The 18502-nt window shown below is 51.7% G+C and overlaps 4 protein-coding genes across 4 annotated transcripts; 2 read left to right on the top strand and 2 right to left on the bottom strand.

Moving 5' to 3' along the window:
• Nucleotides 1-3162: 3162 nt before the first annotated feature.
• PV07_06230 (uncharacterized protein) lies at nt 3163-4073 on the bottom strand (the record flags this gene model as incomplete). Its single annotated transcript, XM_016393185.1, has 2 exons — nt 3797-4073; nt 3163-3740 (listed from the first exon to the last, which is right to left on the bottom strand). Exon 2 carries the CDS (start codon nt 3709-3711, stop codon nt 3163-3165), a length of 549 nt encoding a protein of 182 aa, XP_016250704.1. The 5' UTR covers nt 3712-3740; nt 3797-4073.
• Nucleotides 4074-4228: 155 nt separating this feature from the next.
• Nucleotides 4229-5492, top strand: PV07_06229 (uncharacterized protein). The gene is made up of 2 exons (XM_016393184.1): nt 4229-5315; nt 5374-5492. Exons 1-2 carry the CDS (start codon nt 4656-4658, stop codon nt 5437-5439), a joined length of 726 nt encoding a protein of 241 aa, XP_016250703.1. The 5' UTR covers nt 4229-4655; the 3' UTR covers nt 5440-5492.
• Nucleotides 5493-9142: 3650 nt separating this feature from the next.
• Nucleotides 9143-12094, bottom strand: PV07_06228 (uncharacterized protein; the record flags this gene model as incomplete). The annotated part of the gene is made up of 6 exons (XM_016393183.1): nt 9143-10426; nt 10482-10571; nt 10630-10920; nt 10970-11358; nt 11414-11643; nt 11697-12094. The coding sequence occupies 6 exons, from the start codon at nt 12092-12094 to the stop codon at nt 9143-9145; spliced, it is 2682 nt and encodes an 893-aa protein (XP_016250702.1).
• A 3186-nt stretch (nt 12095-15280) lies between these two features.
• Nucleotides 15281-16837, top strand: PV07_06227 (uncharacterized protein; the record flags this gene model as incomplete). The annotated part of the gene is made up of 2 exons (XM_016393182.1): nt 15281-15425; nt 15492-16837. The coding sequence occupies 2 exons, from the start codon at nt 15281-15283 to the stop codon at nt 16835-16837; spliced, it is 1491 nt and encodes a 496-aa protein (XP_016250701.1).
• Nucleotides 16838-18502: the final 1665 nt, after the last annotated feature.

Raw genomic sequence — 18502 nt, 5'->3', positions numbered from 1 at the left:
AGCAAATGCTCTTCTGTGAGCTTCTTGAAGGTCGGGCCTCAAGAAGATGAAGACACTACACAATCTCAGAAATTGAAGCTGACCTGGCTTGGTTCCATCGCATTTGATCTTTTTCGAACGACATTGGTCGCATGCTGCGGCAACCTTTTGACGCTTGGTTGGGGGCAACTCCTCCGCAACGTCTCCTCCAGCTGTTGTTTCACTAGGGGTATTTGCCATGGGAGTGAGTCAAGGCAAGGTCATGTAGAACTCCCCGAGTCTTTCGTTGTTGAGGAGATATAGTGCTGATGACAATTAAGTCAAAAAGATGCCGAGGTTAGTGGCCGTCATGTGATTCTTGTCGGCGGACTTGCGCTCTGAGAGCTTCCTGAACACTCCCTGAGTAAACACATTAGGGGCCTAAACTGGCCCCTTACGATCGGCTATACGTACCTCTTAGTTAGGGCGTCTGTTTCAGACGGGCGTGCAGGGAACCTAGGGCCCTTACGCCGCTGCCTAAATTTCCTCGCTCCCTTGCGCCCGGCAGTGAGGCAGAGTGCGCGGTTAGATTATGTGTCGCAGAGCAAGGAGTCTAATTAAGCAGAATGATAACCCAGGTGTAGAGACGCCTGGGTCCTCCATTAGACTGCGAGCCCACAGTAACCCATTACCCCAGACATCTTTTCTGTCCAGCCTCGCAATAGTACTTCTGCGTCACTGTGGAAGCTCCTGATGCTGCACGACGCCGCTCGCTGGACATTTATGAAGCCCTCGGACCGGAACCAGATTATTCGGCCCTACGGGAACTCAGGTTGTCTCGACTCTTTCAGGCCAGGGCGTCTTCTCAACTTCAAGCCCGATTTCGAACACTGCGGCCTCATCGTATAAACAGAGGCCAGATCTAGCGGCTAGACGGGGCTACTGTGTTGATCTTGATTGCGGCGGCAAGACAATCCATCCAAAGGTCACGCGGCAAGACCGGATCATTGAAGACGAGCCTGGGGTGGAATTTAAGTACGTAACTGTCGGGAAGAGGCTCACAATCCCTTGAGGATCACCTAAAACGACTCAGAGTCCTGTCATTTCATGACGGGACTTGGGACCTCTTGGCTTATATGCTTGTCGGTTCATGACAAGCACGCAGCAAATTTCACGAAGCGGAAAGAGGAGGAGACTGCGGAAGAAGGCGAGTTGATCCACTGTGATTGTATTTTGAGGCTGAGCAGTTCAACGGCTCAAAAATTATGTACTTTAGCAATGACGGGTATGCATGGCCTTTGTCAGAGGAATCGTCAGGTGCTGGCCAACTTGCTGGCTGGCAATAATTGGTCTGGATTTACACAAAATGCCGAGCAAGGCATTGAGCAGCCGACTGCCAGGTGGTACGCCCTGTTTGGGACCCTGAAAGATGCACAGTCTTGGAAATACCCATGCAAACACCCATGAAAGTCGGTGGTTTTCAGCCTCACTAGCCCGAACCAGACTGGGCCGCGGGTAATAGGCCCCGACTAAGGCTAATTGGGCGTCAGGGCCATCTTTCAGCCTGATCGTGATTTTCTGCTTCGATGGTCTACCCCAGCGTGCTTCGCTAGACCGGGTAAGGAGTCGCAATGGCTTGAGACTATTCTCCGTATTCCTTTAGGAACCCAAGTAAGTCAAGGATGGTCCGCCAGATTTCGGAGTACTGGAAGAGACGACATTCTACAAAAGGGAGCTATTGGCTGTAGAAGAGGACCCTGAGTTCCTCAAGCCAAGCCCTCCCCAGCCCCCTCCCCAAAAATGTCAGGCTACCAATGATTGCTGTTGATCAATACATGGATGTCGAGACTGGTGCAGGTTACGGGGGGCCTCCGTGGTCATCATGGAGGCCCATGCAGGGAAGGGGGCAGGTTCCAGGTTCAGCCTCAAAGGCAGGGGTGGTTTCACGACGTCTTGCCAAGGATCGAATCCCACTCTGCCAGCTGGCCTCTAGCGGGCTTTTGCGATCTGCTTTGGATGACCTAAGTCCTACGAACGCTCGAATTAACGCTCGACTTAACGCCCGCCTTCAGCAGATGACTGCGCCTTGCAAGTTCACACTTGCTCCGTGGCCATAGGTATCACAATCCAAGGCGCAGGGCAACCGTCTTGCCTGGCGCTCCCAAGTGGTGCCTCAGCCTGACGACACAAAGCTCAAATATGAGCTGCCGCCACCGATCTTGTTCTCATGAGGCTCACGGCTCTTACGGTATGGGATTTCCAGACATCAGCTCCAACTTCGTGATCGTGGTGAGCGAGCCTCAAAACTATCGGCACCAACCTGACCGCGTCCTGAGGGACCGGCCCCGAAAGTGTCCTTGCCTACTCGGGTGCTGGAAGAGGAAACTATTCACATCAAGACCCATGGTGAGGCTCAGAGCGCTGACAAAAGTCATCCCGTAGCTGACAGAAAGGACAGCCTAGTAACGGAGTCGTTGTGTCGGTCGTAGCCAACAGCAAGAATGGGGGAGTATCTATGCCGGGCTTCCAGGACGTCAGAATGTTCGAAGACGCCGCCATAAACCCCGCTTGTTGCTTGATCTCCGAGTCCACTGCGGCAAGACTCCGGGGAAAACATGCAGCAGATCAGCTGGCGGATCCATGGATAGTCGAAACCAGCGATGGGAGAAAGTATAGATGTGTTCAAAAGCTCGAGGCTCGATGGACCCGGGCAAGGACTATTCCGGAGACCGAGGCAATTACTCTCTATATAGCGCCTGACCTGCCGATGGAGGCACTGTTCTGCAAAGGTGTGTCAACCAATAGAAGCTCTAGTTCTGGTTGTATTGCTACCATCGAAGGGCCTCCTCAAACTCCAGGTATGTTTTACGGAAGTTGAATCAGCATCCCTTGCTTAATGGCCGTGGCAGAGCAAAAGGCGCAAGCGGCAGCTCGTGAAGCAGCCGCTCGGACCACAAAGGCGAACGTTATCAAAACAGACCGAGACAAGAAGAAGGAGCAACTTGCGAAACCAGTCCCAAGGCCGACAAATTCAGGATGATACCGTAGTGCTTCAACAAAACGCCGCGGTACACGGGGGTATTTTGGTACGGAGTAAATCACACTGGGATTCCTTCACGGCGAGGCGGATGATGGTGTGGGGGCAAATTTGACAGTCCTCGCTTCGGTTCTGAAGTCCTAGCATTCTCTTCCTAGATTTCATGTCTAGGATCCCTTCTTGGTAACATAAACAACGTCAATTCCGCCAACAAAGACGACCTGGACCGCTGCAAGTGCGGTGGTCGCAGCAAAAACGTCCTGTCGTCGCGCCTGCACAACAAAGGTCATGACGATGGCAAAGACAAGATTGAAACAAGCGATAAGTATAAGGCGTGCCAGAGTTTCTTGTACCGCGTAAAGTGCAAATATGCAGCATGAAGGCAGCAGCGAGGATAACAAGATGCAAACCGCGTTGCCAATGTGAATGAATGGTTCGTCACTGTAGTGCCAAAGGTCACCGAGATCGCCTCGTTTGATTTTCTGGTGGAACCAGTGCCCAATGCGACGATGGTATGTTGGGATGACTGTGTCGATGATCCACTGGGCAAACCGATCGTTTTGGGGTTTGAGACTGAGCATATCGTCAAAGCTATCTTGGTCCCAGGCCGTTGCCTCGATTCCCGCTCCAGCCAGGAAATGGTTGCCGCCTTGGTCACTCCCGAGCCAACGCCTGAGAGATTCCAAGTTGTGTCGTTCTGGTTTCTGGGTCTTCATGATCTCTGCAACCCGGAGGAGGAACGAATCTGGAGATACATGTCATATGAGTCGGGAGGAACGAGATGGGAAAAGAGGGACTGACAATATCCCTCCAACTTTTCCCGCGCTTCGACAATCTTCCGTTTCCTGAGGTCCGCCCCGTTATGTGCTTTTAATTCCGCTTAGCTGCCATGCCCGTTTGTCGTCTTGGTGAAGAAGAATGTCAGCTGGGATTCTGTTCGATTGATTCTAGATAGATATATATTCTAAACAATTCGCGGACGGGAGTCGCCAGCTCCTCTATGGTCTTGTCGGGATTGACATGCCCATCCTGCCACTCCAAGTTTTGAGTCTGCTGGACTGATTTGAGGGGAAGGCTGAGGGTTTCACGAAAGTTGTCAGCCATAGAGGTGGCGGTGAAAGTGCCCTCAGGTGGAGATTTCGCCGCTTTGACTGACAATTCAGACGCGCCCACGTGTCAACGAATCTCCGGCGCACGACGCACGTTAGTAAAGCGAGCAAGCTTCTGGCGAAAGTTCGCTCGGTCTGTTGGGTTCGTTCGAGCGTTGGAGCTTCCTTATTACTTAATTCCCCAAAAGCCCTTACCTACTGCGCTCGACGTCCCAGTCCATTGAAAAGATATCATACTCTGGTTTCGCTGTCCTTGAAGTCCTTATCCGCCAGTTCATTTCGAAATTTCGACTCTTCAGTCCTACCTGTTCCTTACCTAGAACGTTTTGCCAACCCCCAACTGCGTTATTGTCGCCCTCCAAGGCCCGAACATTGCTCAGGCACCTGCTTGTCAACCACTGGTGCAGGAACTGGCCACTGAAAGCCAGCGGGTTACACATGCAAGCCGCCGTTGTGCATGTGCAGGCAGGTCGGTTTGCTGTCCAAGGATAACGCAGTGACAGGTGTCGAAGCCGGCCAACCCCAGCTCCGACTCGCAGACTGCGGTGAACATGAGCGAAAGTGCCTCCGATGGTGAACAGAGCCAAACCACGAATGACCATCGAAAGCCCTCCAAATGGCACACTCTCAGGAAACGTTTCCTCGCCTTCTTTACCCCAGGGCACAGACCTGTCTTGCGGATGCACGCCTTCACTGCCATCAACCCTCGGACAAACCTGAAGGAGGTTAATGCAATCCTCAGGGACCTCACGCGTCCCATAGTGAACGAAGATGAAGGACGTATCTCGGAATTGTACGTTCCGGGGAACAACGTTTGCCCATATGCCACTCTAGGGTTCCTTGCCAGGGTCGACCCTGGCGCCTTGGGGTTTTCCTTTGTCAAAGAGCACGTCGTCAATGACATTCATGGGCGGTACACTCCAGTCGCAAACCTCTCTCCTGCACAACGAGATAAGTGCGAAAGCCTTCACACAGTCAATGGGACCCGGCTAGAAATTCTAGGAATCGCCCATATTGCTCTCTATCACAGAGATGCCCCCAACATGCTCATCAACTGGGCATACATGGTTGTCCCAGATGACAACCCTGTGCGATTCGACTTCATTCTGGGCACGGACTGGGAATATGCTATTCAGGACCTCGCCAAACGGCTCGAGAGAAAATCGTCATCCCCTCCTGCTCCCACGGTGGCCGTCATCCATCTTGAAACGGTCAGCGTGATTTGTTGACTTGAATCGGACCCAGGCTAAAGTTTTGTGGATTGCAAAGGAGCATATGACGAACCTTCTCTTGACGTGTGACGACATCAAGATCGCAACGACAATGTTGATATGAAACACGAGACATGGATTTGGCAGCTTCTCTCAATGGCGCATGGCGGACTGGGGGGGGGGGGGGGGCTGACAGAGATCCAACAGGGAAGATGGCGCAAGACATGCGTCGGTTTATGGGGAGAAAAAGGGGGCTATACCCAAAGAACTGTTGCTGTACAAATAGAATTCTTTTCAGTTGGTTTGGGACATTTTGGAGCAAGCAGCATCCGAGACAGCGTCGAAAAAGCATTGTGATTGGCACGGCGCGAGCGTTACGGGGGACTAGACAGGCACTCGGGCTCTCACAGACTATTACAGCGAGAAGAATAGAGCAATCTTTCAAAACGCCTCTCGAGAGTCATTGATTCGAGTGCAAGATATAGACGTCAATTGAACACAGAGATGGTAGAGCTGCCTCAATTGATCTCGTGTCATTGATTGCTGAGTCTTTGTCACCAGCTCTTGTCCCCAAAACTGGAAGCTCAACTGGTCCGAGCGGACTTCAAACACATGGTCTCCGTGGTCGCGATCTCCAACTCGACAACACCTTTGGAAAATTTGGTGTTCGACACGTGGCCTGGCGAGTAACCCCAAGGTGAGGTGACGGGCATGGTTACCTGTTCCTGGTTGCCCCTCTTGAAAAGCTTGCTGACGAGATTTTGGCCTTGACACGCGCCCCAAAGCGGCCTAGTTGGGCTCTTTCTTGGGTTCTCCCTGGGCGCTCAGGAAGCAGTAGGTGAGCCGAGGGTGGGCAACACCTCAAGGGGCGGCGGTCAATCAGAAGGAGGACGAGAGACAATAAGTTTTCAGGTTTTCCCGGAGACCACCTAAGTAGTATGCTGAGTCATCTCGACGTAGCACCAGCAAGTGGTGCATTGGTATAGTGTCCTTTGAGTAGTCTACTTGGGAGCTGTCTCACCAACAATGAAATGCTCAACCTCCCTAGGCAGTTCTCAGAAATGCGGAGTACGAATCAACACTTCTCCGACAAAGAACTCTTTGCCAAGCCGTCTTTCAAGGTCTGATGAACAAGCATGTTTGCCTATGCCCCCGGCGATCAATTCTCATACCTGCTCCGATGATGCTAATCGAGAAAGCAGTGAGAGTCCTGCGCTCTGCAGAGGTTCGCGTTTGACTCAGAAGCGTGGAAGTGAATGCGAAGACGCGCGGAAAAACCAGCGTGTTTAGCTAGGAACTACAAGTAAGCGCCGGATCTTCCATTCGCTTGAAGAATTGTTCTGCTACTGGTTCGAACGAGATCACTGTAGCCACCACAGTCGTCGAAGCTGAAACGCCTGTGTCCCAGGCTTGCCAGGTGTGCCGATCGAAATGGTCAGGGCTAGTTCAGGCGTTGACATTTGTGACGGTTCCTCTTGCGCAATCCCGCCAGTCACCTTTCTGATACTTCGACATTATTCCTTCGACAACGTTAGCTTAACCCACCTCTTCCAACAATATACAAGGAAACAGGGTCTCATCAAGCTCAGCCAAGACGACGACAAGTTTACCTTGGTCCTTGGCGGCGACGTAGCAACCAAGCCACCCACGGTGCTGTGAGATCCGACACGGTCAGCCAGATCGGTCCCCAATTAATGGCTCAGGAAAACGCCCTGGCGCGCCCTCCAAGGGAAAAGTCTACTTCCAGTCCTTCAAGCCTCGCCGCAAGCTCGTATTCCTTTGCGAGGCATGCAGGCGACTTTTGGCCCTCGTTTTGACTCTTGAATTGCCAAGTAGAGCAACCACCCTGCTTAGATCCCTCTTGATTGGTAGCCGGGGTGATGCCGCCCTTTGCTGACCTCCGCTGCGCCCCCAGCCGGTTAGATGGGCTAGCGCCGCAGGAAGGATGCTTTTGTGCCCAGTTGACAATTTTCAAAGGAGATCATGAATCTTATTATGATTAATCCCTACTACGGTGACCAAGGTTGCTGCTTGTACCGCGTTGCACCCTCAACATGTTCTTGCAATTATCACCCTGACTATACTTTTTGAGGGTTGGAAGGTAAAGCTAGCAACCGCAAAATGTCAGATTCTTAAATTCGGGTATGATATATTACTCCTTATGGTTGTCGAGTTCCATAATGAGTCCGTTGCTATGACGCACGCTGGGGGACTACCGACTGACAGGTTCAGCGTATAAGAGCTGGAGATGGCCAGGAGTTGTCGACAACTGAGACGAGACGGCGAGAAGTAAGAAGGCTACAGCAATTCATCACGCTGCAGTCTACCGAGAAGCTTTTCCTACATATAATTTATCACAGCGATCATAATGAAGATTTTATTTCCTTTTCAGATGGTCCTTGTGTCAGTGGGAGCCCTGTCCTACGCGCGACCTTCGACAGATACAACTTCAATTCCTAGGGGACTTGCGGCTCGCAACGCCTGGGAGGCTACCTTCGCGTTCTATCCGTCAAGCGGTCAATGTGAGGGGGGGAATTCCCAGGTCTTCACAGTCGGCACCTTGAATGAATGTAAGTGAGCACCTCCTCTGGTTTTCATGGGGCATCGAAGACTTCCCGAAAAATCTTGGTCTGGACTTCACATACAGGCGCGGCCGGTGTATCCCTGTCGCGAAAGGTGCATCGTCCGATCATGCACGCAATGCCAAAACCTATTAGTACTGACAGAAAAAATTTCAGGCCACAACCTTGCATCCCCGGCGCTCACTTTCTCAGCTGTCGAAGTAGGATCCCAGATTCAAAACGATTACATATGGACTTTCACCGGGTCCAATTGCAACAGCGGCGAGATTGTTTTCTATCGACTGGGTGCCCTCGGGGCGCCAAACGACTGTATATACAGATCAGGTCCTACCTATACCAAGTCCTTTCTCATCACCAACGGGCCATTCGCTTGACAATGTCATGGATGATATCCGAAGACAGCGAGGAAGCTCGTCGATAGTACTTCGAGAGTTCTACAGGAGGAGGAACGATCTTAGTAGATAGAGATAACTTTCGAAAGATCTACTCATGGGCGACCTCTCCGAGAATAAATGGGTTAGACTTTGGACTCGGGTCCCGATTCTCAAGTCGTCCGTCCGTCTGGTAGCTCATAGTGCATTTAAAGGAGTCATCACGGTCGGTCCTTTTCAGTCTCCCAAGGCCAGTTGTTTATTCTTGTTCGTCGTCACCTTGACAATTGTTATTAAGGTTAATTATAGGAGACAGATGATAGAATAGCCACCACATCAACTTCATCGATCACTGCCTATCCGTTTGAACGCATTTTGACGTAGACTAGTGACGAAAGTATGCCGCTGGGATCGGCTCAGGGAAAGCAACTCGTAAGCATATATATTTGGTGTGATTGCGCTGACTTGACTCCGAGCACGCGTCGTGATTATGGTCTCGATTGCTTTCGCCTCCTCCAGACACTCGAGAAGTGTCGAATGAGGTGATGTCGAATGAGGTGACATGGTGGGTGGATGGCTGCTGGGTGGATGGCTGCTGGGTGGATGGCTGCTGGGTGCCAAGACATAACGACATCGCCATGTCGCTATGTCTTGGCACGACCACCACGGAGACACACGCACTCACCCACTGCGCTGTGCTGCTCGCCGTCACTTGAGAGTTGCCAGTCCTCTGAAGTAGCGTAAGGGAAAGGCCTAGACTCAAAAGTTGTCATTTCACCTCATCTCCGTTGCTCCCGCCGATAAGCTCCGAGGATACTGAATGTGTCGATTTGACACCAGCCAACACCTATGATGCCAACAGCCTGAGGTATACTCATACCTGTTGATGATGTCGGGTCGAGTCCTGTGCTTGATTAACAACTGCAGTAGCTGATCTGCTACTGCGAAAAGCTCGAGCCGCCTGACGCAACGTCCTGAACACCCAAGGAATGAATCTCTTGGAGTAGATGGCGCGTAGGGCGAGCCAAGGAAACAAACCGGGAGCGCCCATTAAAACTCCCAAATTGCTGAAGATCCAGAACAAACTAGAGAGCACGACCACTATCTCAAATATCAACCAAGTGATCTTGCTTCCGGAAAAGCCGTCTGCTAAGCTGTCCCGCCTTGTAGAGGCTACTAAACATTTGTGAACACCGTAGAGTCCAAAGTAGGTAAGCACCAGACCGAGGTACAAGCCAAAAGGTAGAAAAAGGCTCAACATGACGTTGAAGCCACAGCCGAACAAGATGAAAATACTGCGCAGAGCTGCGCGGCTCTCTCGCGTGGCTAGGTGGTTGTTCTTCAGGTGGTCGATCTTGTTGAGAAACATGGGCAGTAGAGGAATCCTAGCAGACAGCCGATCAATATTGGCCATTTCGGGAAGAGGCCTGTCATTCCAGACCCAGAGGTAGAACAGCCAGAACGGAGCCACAACCCCAGTCAGCGAGGGCCATAATGTGTATCCAGATCTCAAACTCGAGATGGATGTCAAAATCGAGGATTTGGGATCAAATGCCCAATTCAGGTGCAAGAGGTCGAAAGACATACACCCCGCAACTACCGAAGCATAGAGTATCCATCGATTTACCGGCTTGTCATTGGTGGGTTTCCGTGATCTTTTGATCAGCATGAACAAGGCTAAGAAGGCTTGTATTGTCCCAAAGACGCATGCAGCGATGAAGCCTTCCAGGACGCCGAGAGTAATGGAGCCGGTTGCGAGGGTTAAAAACACAAGGAGCCTCCAGACTTCTCTGTGGTTGTAAGAGAATTGAACAGTGGCTCGAAAGGCTGGTCCGACAACGATTGGCAGAAAGATGGTGGCAGCCGTCACGGACACTGCGATGTACCAAAACTGTTTGAAGTTGAACAGATATGAACCAGGCTGACTGGCAAGGGCTGCGGCGAAAGAGGCTGTAAGATTCGCAGAATCTGTCGAGATCAGCGCAGGTGCTGGAGACGTCGTTGTGGCATGGACGATTGCTGTGGCACTTGAGAGTTGACTTTGAGTAGTCAAATTGCTCTGACTGCTGACCAATTTCGAGGATGCAGAAGTTTTGTTGCTTGTATGTGACGTGCTCGTTGACCATAAAGGATCTTTAAGATTCATGCCAAACATCCCCTGAGAGCCGCTACTATTATTCTCTGAATCGTTATCATTTGGTCGAGACGCTTACCGCTGTGAATGTAAAGGGCAAGTATATTGCAGCGAGCAGAGCCAGTACCCCCGTGAAGCTAATCTGCTCCAAGTCAACCTGCATCTTTATCTGTGCTTGAATCAGACTGAATTATGTATGCGAACAAACAGAGGGCGGCCATACTAACCATGTCACTTGTCTCCGTAAACATTTCCCCCAAGCTTCTGAGATCATGTTCAAGGTTTCCCAGATCTCGGGCCAGCTTGTCACATCGCTCGCTTACCGCATCCACTGCTTGCGAGCGTGCTAGTTGCACCTGTTTAGCAAAGTCTGAGATGTCCTGTACCAGGCCTTTCGTCCTCCGTATTCCTCGGAGCCCGCATTGCCTGTGATCGTCCAGATGCAGAAGGAAGTTGATTTTCTCTCGGGACGGCCGTTTGCGTCCGCTCAGCCTCTGACGGGGAATAATCTTCAGCGTCTGTATCTGCGCAGCAAGACGCAAAAGGGAGAATGGATTCGGAACGTACTAGCTGAGATATGCGATTCAGGCATGAATCGCGGAATTTCCTGTTGTCCTCGCAAAGCAGGGAAGCAATTGAAAGCATCAATCTAATTGCAATCAACTCGGGACATTCCAGATCGGCTGGTGTTGCACCAAAGGCGTTCCGAGAGTCAACTAAGAGCCTTCTGGGATTTGAGTAAGTTTCGTCTTGAGTTTGCCTATATGCAAGCAGTACTTCCCAGCGGGGTTGCACCTGTCTGACGTAGACCGTGACTCCTTCGACCTTCGGCTGGGTCGTATGCAATGCCCAAATGTACATGTCGAAGGATGAAGTCCAGTTTGGGGGATCACGGCACCACTCAAACTCGAATCTGTTCCAATCCAGGTCACGAAGGAACGGAACGGACTCCGAAGCTGGCAGAAGCAATAAGCAATGTAGTGGTCCGTATCAGAACTTGGATTGAAATACCTTGGGCAGTAAAGTTCTCAGCCGGTATCAAAAGACGCTCTTCTGCATTCGTAATTCCTAGTAAGTTTTCGCAAATCTCGGTGCCGAGGAGCCAATATTCGTCAATGGTGAGGATGATGCCAATCCGTGGGGCTTCGTACTTGCGACGGATGCGAGACGGTGAACCAAACATCTTTGATCTTAATGACATGATCGCACCGACGTCTTCAATGGGAGTGGGAGCTAAGCAACTGCAATGCATCTATTCAGCCTTACCCTGTTCCGTACTTCAAACTCGACTTACCAGATGCTCATCATTGCATCACCGCTCTCAAATAACTTTTTCCTGAACTCGCCAAGGAACTTATCCAAGTTGTCGTCTGGCGAGAGCTGATCCACGGGACTATCTGAGCGTTGAGGTATTGTTACAAAAGACAACATCAAGTCTTTCGTCGCGAGCTTCGGTGCGTCTGGAGTCGTGTTCCGACCTTGAAGCTTCTTTCTTCCAAAATTGGCTAAATCGTGTATACTGTCCTGGAGATAGCCACGTAACTGGCTATTTGGATCGTATTGTTTCAAAAGATCTAGGACATGCTGCACATATGATCGCAGATTGCTGACTTCTGGGCTGAAATGTCCAGCTGGGCCGTAGACTACATTTGCCATATCTCGACCTTGCTGTTCTGCAACTGCGTCGGCCATCGTTGTTTCGAGGTTCGAGATAGCCGTAGGAGTAACAATGAGACTATGTCGGCTTGCTGGAGATAAGAATGCCTGAATAATAAATGTTGAGGCTCTTTCAAACATCTAGTGGGGAGGAAGATCTCCTCAAAAATGAAGAGCATCAGGCTGAAAATGCACTTACCTAGGCGCTTCTTAGCCTAGGCCAAAACATGCAGCCTGGGAGACCAGCCTCGCACCCCGGTTCTGTGGACAATGGAGGTCATCGGTTTGCCAAGTTCTGGCGTCGATGCAAAGGTTGCTCTCGGTTTTTAGTGGCGCCATGGGTCCAGTCTTAGCTGTGCCCTGTAATACTAGTCTTAGTGGCGTGTCGTATTTGAACTTGGGCTGCGCGTAAGGCTTTGCACTGTGTTAAGGATGTCCAGTGCAGTCCTCTTTTGTGACATTCGCTCCTGAAGAAGCGCCTACATCATCCCCCAATGACCCGCATGGGTATCTATACAGGAGGGTCGAGATCTGACTCGTCGTTTGACTTGCGATGATATGTCGGCCGTTGAGCTGGAATGTTGCTTGGGGGTCGAGGCCGCCATGCTCGAAGCGCTGAGGCTGAACGCTAACGGAAGCACTCTACGCCACCCAGCGCAGATACCCTGTAATAGGCCAAGTGCAGAAAATCAAGTCATCCAGCACGTTCCTTTGCCTGGTTCTTTCTCGCATCCAACCACAGTATCCCTGAAACCTGTGTTGATCCACTGCTCCGGCACTGTCACGAACCCTGCCTACCTACGGGGTACTAAAGACTCAGTCTGGCAGGGAATGGCAGTTGCCGCACCCTCATCCTCGAGCAATGGTACAAATCCAAGTCGCTAGTCTCTGCTGAACGACTGGCGCAATTGACTTCTGTTGTGTAACATTGGTTTCCGCCTGACTACTTTGCCACGTCAGCGCATCGGAGTCAATTTGCATGTTGCTAGACCTCAGCCTCACCACGCTTCGAAAGTGCCCATCCACATACGCAACACAAAACAGATAATTCATTTGGGGAACAAAGTTCTCTGGGCTAGCTACCTGCAGGGGCATCACCAGGACGAAACTGATTCAACAACAAGCACGCACCAAAAGTGAGGCTCGCCCGTCGCAACGAGCGAAAGTGCAGCCGTGCATCATGGGTTGTGATATAAAAGCGTGCACATCATGCTGTATCTTCTCATTCATCCCATCGTGGTCGAAATTTACTAGTCCGAGATGGCTTTCTCGATTATATAACGTATCTCATGAAAGAGTACTACTTCCCTTCCGAAGACAGTTCGGAAGTCCTAGATAGGACGGTGGTAGCAGGAGTCCACGCTAAGCTGCCGAGCCAGATTCCTCAGCCGCAGGCATAGCGAATGTGTCACTCTTGCTTACTGTCCGCTTCACCATCAAAAGCCCCTGCCGTGGCCCGGGGAGTAGCAACAGAAACCCTTCTCTACTCATAAAATGTGGCTTCAGGAATGCAAGTAAGGGCTCGGTAGACGAATGAAAAGAGGAATATTGTGAGATGAACGTGTGAGAAGCTCATACGTCTTCTAGCTGGTATGCTACACGCAGCCGTTAGCTTCTCGAAGTTCGGCTGAACCCTTGCTGGAAATTCTCGCTTTCCTAAACAAAAAGACATGAAAAGAACCATGGCTGAGTGCGTGTGATGGGAAGGCGGTAAGGCACAGTGTGGCGTAAAGATAGGAGGACAGTGATACAAACTACTTCGCGATCGAGGTTCGCCATATGGTCTCCAGCCACAGCCTTCTCCTGCAGAGTTCGTGATCCGCTTGATGAGCCCGCCCTCAGTTCCAAATGCTTATTTCAGTCACTTGGCGTTTGCAGATGGGCCCAGTTCCTGCATTCGCTGCTTTTGAATTTGCGTAGTACCTGGAGTGTCGTTTGCAGATGGTCAGTGAAGCATAATGACAGTGGAGGTGTTGCCTATCTACCAGTGAGAATGCCAGTAGCTTGGAGGCAGCATAGGGGGTGGTTGGCCGTCATTTTTTGGCACGGATTAGCTGGCGACACCGTGAAGAATCAAATCATGGTAGCTTGACGTATCGTGACGAGGCTTGGGTACGAGCCCACTGGCGGCCTAGATTCGTCCCCAAGAACTGGAAAGTTTCACCTAAGTAGACAGATTACCATATCGTACCCCAGCGCAGCCTGTCCGCAGTGGCTACAGCACGAATGGCCTTGACCCGCAACTCAATGAGTGGACGGGCCGACACGATCACGCTGGAATTTGCACATTCCCTCGTATTACCCATAGATTAACCTGTAAAAGCCTGTCGGAAGGTACACGAACACCAAATATAACTAACTAATTGATCTTAATTACCAGTCCCTCCTTTTGTCAGGGACATCAAGTGGGTCGTACTAGAGCTCTGGGGAGTTTCCGCTCTTCTCTTGGTGCCAAGTAGTAAAGGTGTCTTTCAGCTGCCAGATTGGTGCTAGAACCAGTGCTACCCCGTACTCGTATATTCTACGTATTCTAAATAAGATCCACCAATGTCCCCGCTCTGCGCAAGCCTGGAAGTAAACGTCCCGGAACTCACCCGGAATATCTGCGTGGCTGCACTGCTGGATTTAAGGAGACGTCCTGGCCCCTTGGCAAAGGCTTTTACGATGCTCTCAGCCACAACGACGGCGTTGCCATATCAGTTTGTCCTACAGCACAATTGCAACTGCATGATAGCCTCGTGGTTTGCAGCGTTCTGTTGTGATAGCCCGCTCGCTGCGTCACCAGGAATCCGTTCGGAAATAATTCTCAATGCACCCTTTCTCCCTAACTCACGATCGCACGAGGTTGTCGCTGCTGTCAAGATGCGAGATTCTAAACACCCGCAGCCTCAGATTGGCTTCGGACGATTTGCTTGAGTGCCAAGTGTTGCTTCTCGGAGACCTCCCGAGCAAGATTCCAGCACTTACGCAGCTTCATGGGCTTTGAACACTTAATTTAGCATCGACATGAGACTTACAGTGAGTATGCAAGACATCTACTCACTGATTGGACTACGGGCGCCGTGAATGTGGAATCTGTGGCATCCGATGCGATGTCCAGCATGCGCAATTTGTCTCCTAAGCACTCTGGCCTGCTGGCAAGAAGAAAATATAAATTGAGGGGAGTTGCGCATCTAAAGAAGTACTTTCAACTTCCGCAACTGAGCCCTGCATCCTTCAGAGATGAAGCTCCCTCTTGTCTTGCAAACTTTGGTTCTCGCAACGTCCGTGAGTAGCACGATCGCTCTCACTGATGTTGGTGGTCAACCCGGAACGATACCTGCCATGTTTCCTCCTTTTCTTGGAGGTAATTCACCATGGTTCCCAGGTAAGACTCCGAACACGCTGTGAACAAATTTGATTTCTCGCCTCTAACTCAACTTTGTAAACGCAGGCCCAAATGTAACAGATATACCTTACGAAATCCCCGAAGGATGCACCATCGACATGGCTTCAATAACCAGCCGCCACGGCTCTCGTTATCCCGACCCAGCTGTGTACAAACAATGGCTGGGCCTCCAATCCAAGATCCAAAACTCCTCTGCCACGGGCCAAGCTGCTTTGTCTTTTATCAGCACCTGGAACCCTGTCCTGGAAAATCCAAGCCAAGTCCTCACCCAGCTCTCCGTTGGTGGCTACAAGGAGTTGTACGACATGGGTGCCACATACCGGTGGAGGTACTCTGACCTCTATACCGACAACAGTCCGTTCCTTCTCTGGGCCAATGCATTTTTCCCCACGTCACCCAGAGTCATCGACTCTGCCAAGCTCTTTGCTCGTGGTTTCCTGGGTCCAAATGCTACTACACTCGGGACAGTGTATGTGCTGAACAATACGGATCCGCGAGGCCTTGCAAACTCTCTAGGCGTGTCCGATTTATGTCCCGCCTACAACGATACCATGGGCGGACCAGCAGCCGCCACGTGGGCCAATGTCTATCTTCCTCCCATTGTGGCGCGGATTAACGCCCTCACGACACCCAAAGGGGCTGTCAACTTCAACACCACGGACGTTGCCATGTTTCCACTCCTCTGTGGCTTTGAGAGCGAAATGACCGGCAAAAGGAGTCCATGGTGCAACGTCTTCACCGAGCAAGAGCTGCAAGCCTATGAATACTCCCAAGATCTCCGCTTCTACTACGGTCACGGGCCTGGATCACTCAAGAACAGCACCTTTATGCTTCCTTTCCTCTCGGCCCTGGTCTCGCGCTTCATCGATGGACCGAATAAGACATACACCTCCAGCGACGGCACCACTTTCGCCCCACCCCCTCTGATCGTAACACTCACCAACGACGCCCAAATCAATCAGCTCGTCAGCCAAATCGGCGTCTTTGACGATCAAGCGCCGTTACCACCGGACCGCATCCCCGACAATCAGAGATACATCTCGTCACGCTACGTGACGATGCGCGGCACCATTGGCTTTGAGCGTCTCACCTGTACGGGAAGTGGGAAGCGCGGCCAGACACCAGGGCAGTTTCTCCGCATCATCCTCAACGACGTCGTGTATCCCGTCGTGGGCTGCGACTCGGGGCCTGGCCGTTCTTGCCCACTACCGCAGTACGCGCAGCTCGTGGTGCAGAAGCAGGCTCAGGCGGGAGGCTTCGTGGACGCTTGTTTCGGGGCCAACCAAACCGCGGCGAAGTTGGCTTTGGCGGCGGCGGGCATCACGGGCACTCCCAAGACGACTTTCTTGTCGGATCTGGCTGTCCCATTCGCGTTTACAGTGAAACCGTGACGGGGTGAAGGTCTCTAGCTGATTAAATGATGCTGATGAATGCGTGGATTTCTAGACTGAGTGTTTGATGAGTGGGTGTCTGTAGAGTGCGTTGACGTAGGAGTTGTCTGGAATGTTTAGTACACGGGCAGTCAATCTCTAATGGCCGAATGTGCCTCCCAACCTGTAATTCAACCATGGAAAGTCCATCTCCGCTGATTCTTGATACTATGCCGTCATGTATTTGAGTATGTCAAGAGATTCTATCACTGCAGCCGTTCCACGAATCGGGCTGTACCGCCATGTACTCTGCACGTTGAAAACACGCTTAAAGTTCGTGACTATCTTATTGCCCTTCACTTGGCAAATTTCATGGGCTTGAGGGACCCTCGCTGTTTGTGACTGCCGTTGCTAACAGCCAGGCCCTATTTGCTCTCGACTGCTGCGGCAACTTCCACCATTTGCTCCCGTTGCTCTTGTTCAAGCTTGCGAAACTTGCGTAGGACTTGCAGCGTGGCGTAATAGCTGAATGGCAGCGCAAAGAACCAGAGCGCGAAGTTGATGCTTGCCGTTGCGATCAGCGCCGTCGGAACCGCCTGCACTCCAAACCCGACGGCAACGCCCGCGGTTTCGATTCCTCGGAGGAGAGAGCTGTACCGAATCTGGTCTCCAGGAGAGTCTGAAAGATTGCTGATGCACCAGTAGATGTAGTTCTCGACCATGCCGAGGCTGATGCGCTCAAACATGTACAGCCCAAACCCACGTCCAAAGGTATTCTGATTACCCCAGTCCAACGTGGGATCTGTATGCCGATATTCGTTTTGTATAATCACCGCCCAGATCCACGTGGCGCTATTGAGCAGGGCTATCAGGACGTATGTCACGATGGCTCGCGTCTTTCGGTCTTTCGTCCACGGCAGGTCCACAAGCGTGCCGCAGAGCCAGGTGGCAAGCGTGCCAACGACAGCCGACATGAAGCTTCCGAGGGCACGCGACCTGACGGTGAAGTATGTCGCCAGATATGTGCCGGGATATGCTTGGATCCAGCCAAAGTACCAGAACAAGGGAGTCAGCAGGAGGATTGATTTGCTGCGGATCAAGCGCCACATTTGGGCCAGCTCTGTCCTCCAATCGATGCCTCTGGCGGCTTGAATTCGGGTACCATCATCGCGTCGCACTTTCTCCGGGTTCGAAAGCAGCAAGCCGAAGAAAAACCCGAGGCACTGAATAGCAATGAACGCTTGGTACGTCTTGTAACCGACTTTGCCGCGATGATTTGTGGCATGGTTGATGGCAAGCGAAATGGCGCCGCCGATGATGTTCCCAAAGTTCCGGAAGGTGAACCATGTGGCGATGTAGCGTCCTCTCTTGTGCTGCTCTGGGTACCCCGTGGCAATGGCACCCTCGACACTCCAAAAGAAGCCAGCACTGATGCCACAGGTAACAGCCCCGAAATACACCATCCAGGTGGCACCGGTGCGATTATTGAGATATAGCCCGGCTGCATACAGGGGATATCCCAACGAGCCAACCGCGAGCGTCCACCGGAAGCCGATGGCGTTGGTGAGCCACGGCCCAGCAAAACAAGTTACGGTCATCAAGGCGTAGAGAAGTGCGTTGGCGGTGTTCACGAGATTGGGGCTCTGAGAACCCCCGACCCCGAGACCGTTCATGGCGCTCCAAATT

This window comes from Cladophialophora immunda, assembly GCF_000835495.1.
Source record: "Cladophialophora immunda strain CBS 83496 unplaced genomic scaffold supercont1.3, whole genome shotgun sequence".
Taxonomy (NCBI): Eukaryota; Fungi; Ascomycota; class Eurotiomycetes; order Chaetothyriales; family Herpotrichiellaceae; genus Cladophialophora; species Cladophialophora immunda.
Note: the sequence above shows the minus strand (reverse complement) of the source record. Positions and strands in the feature narration are given on the sequence as shown.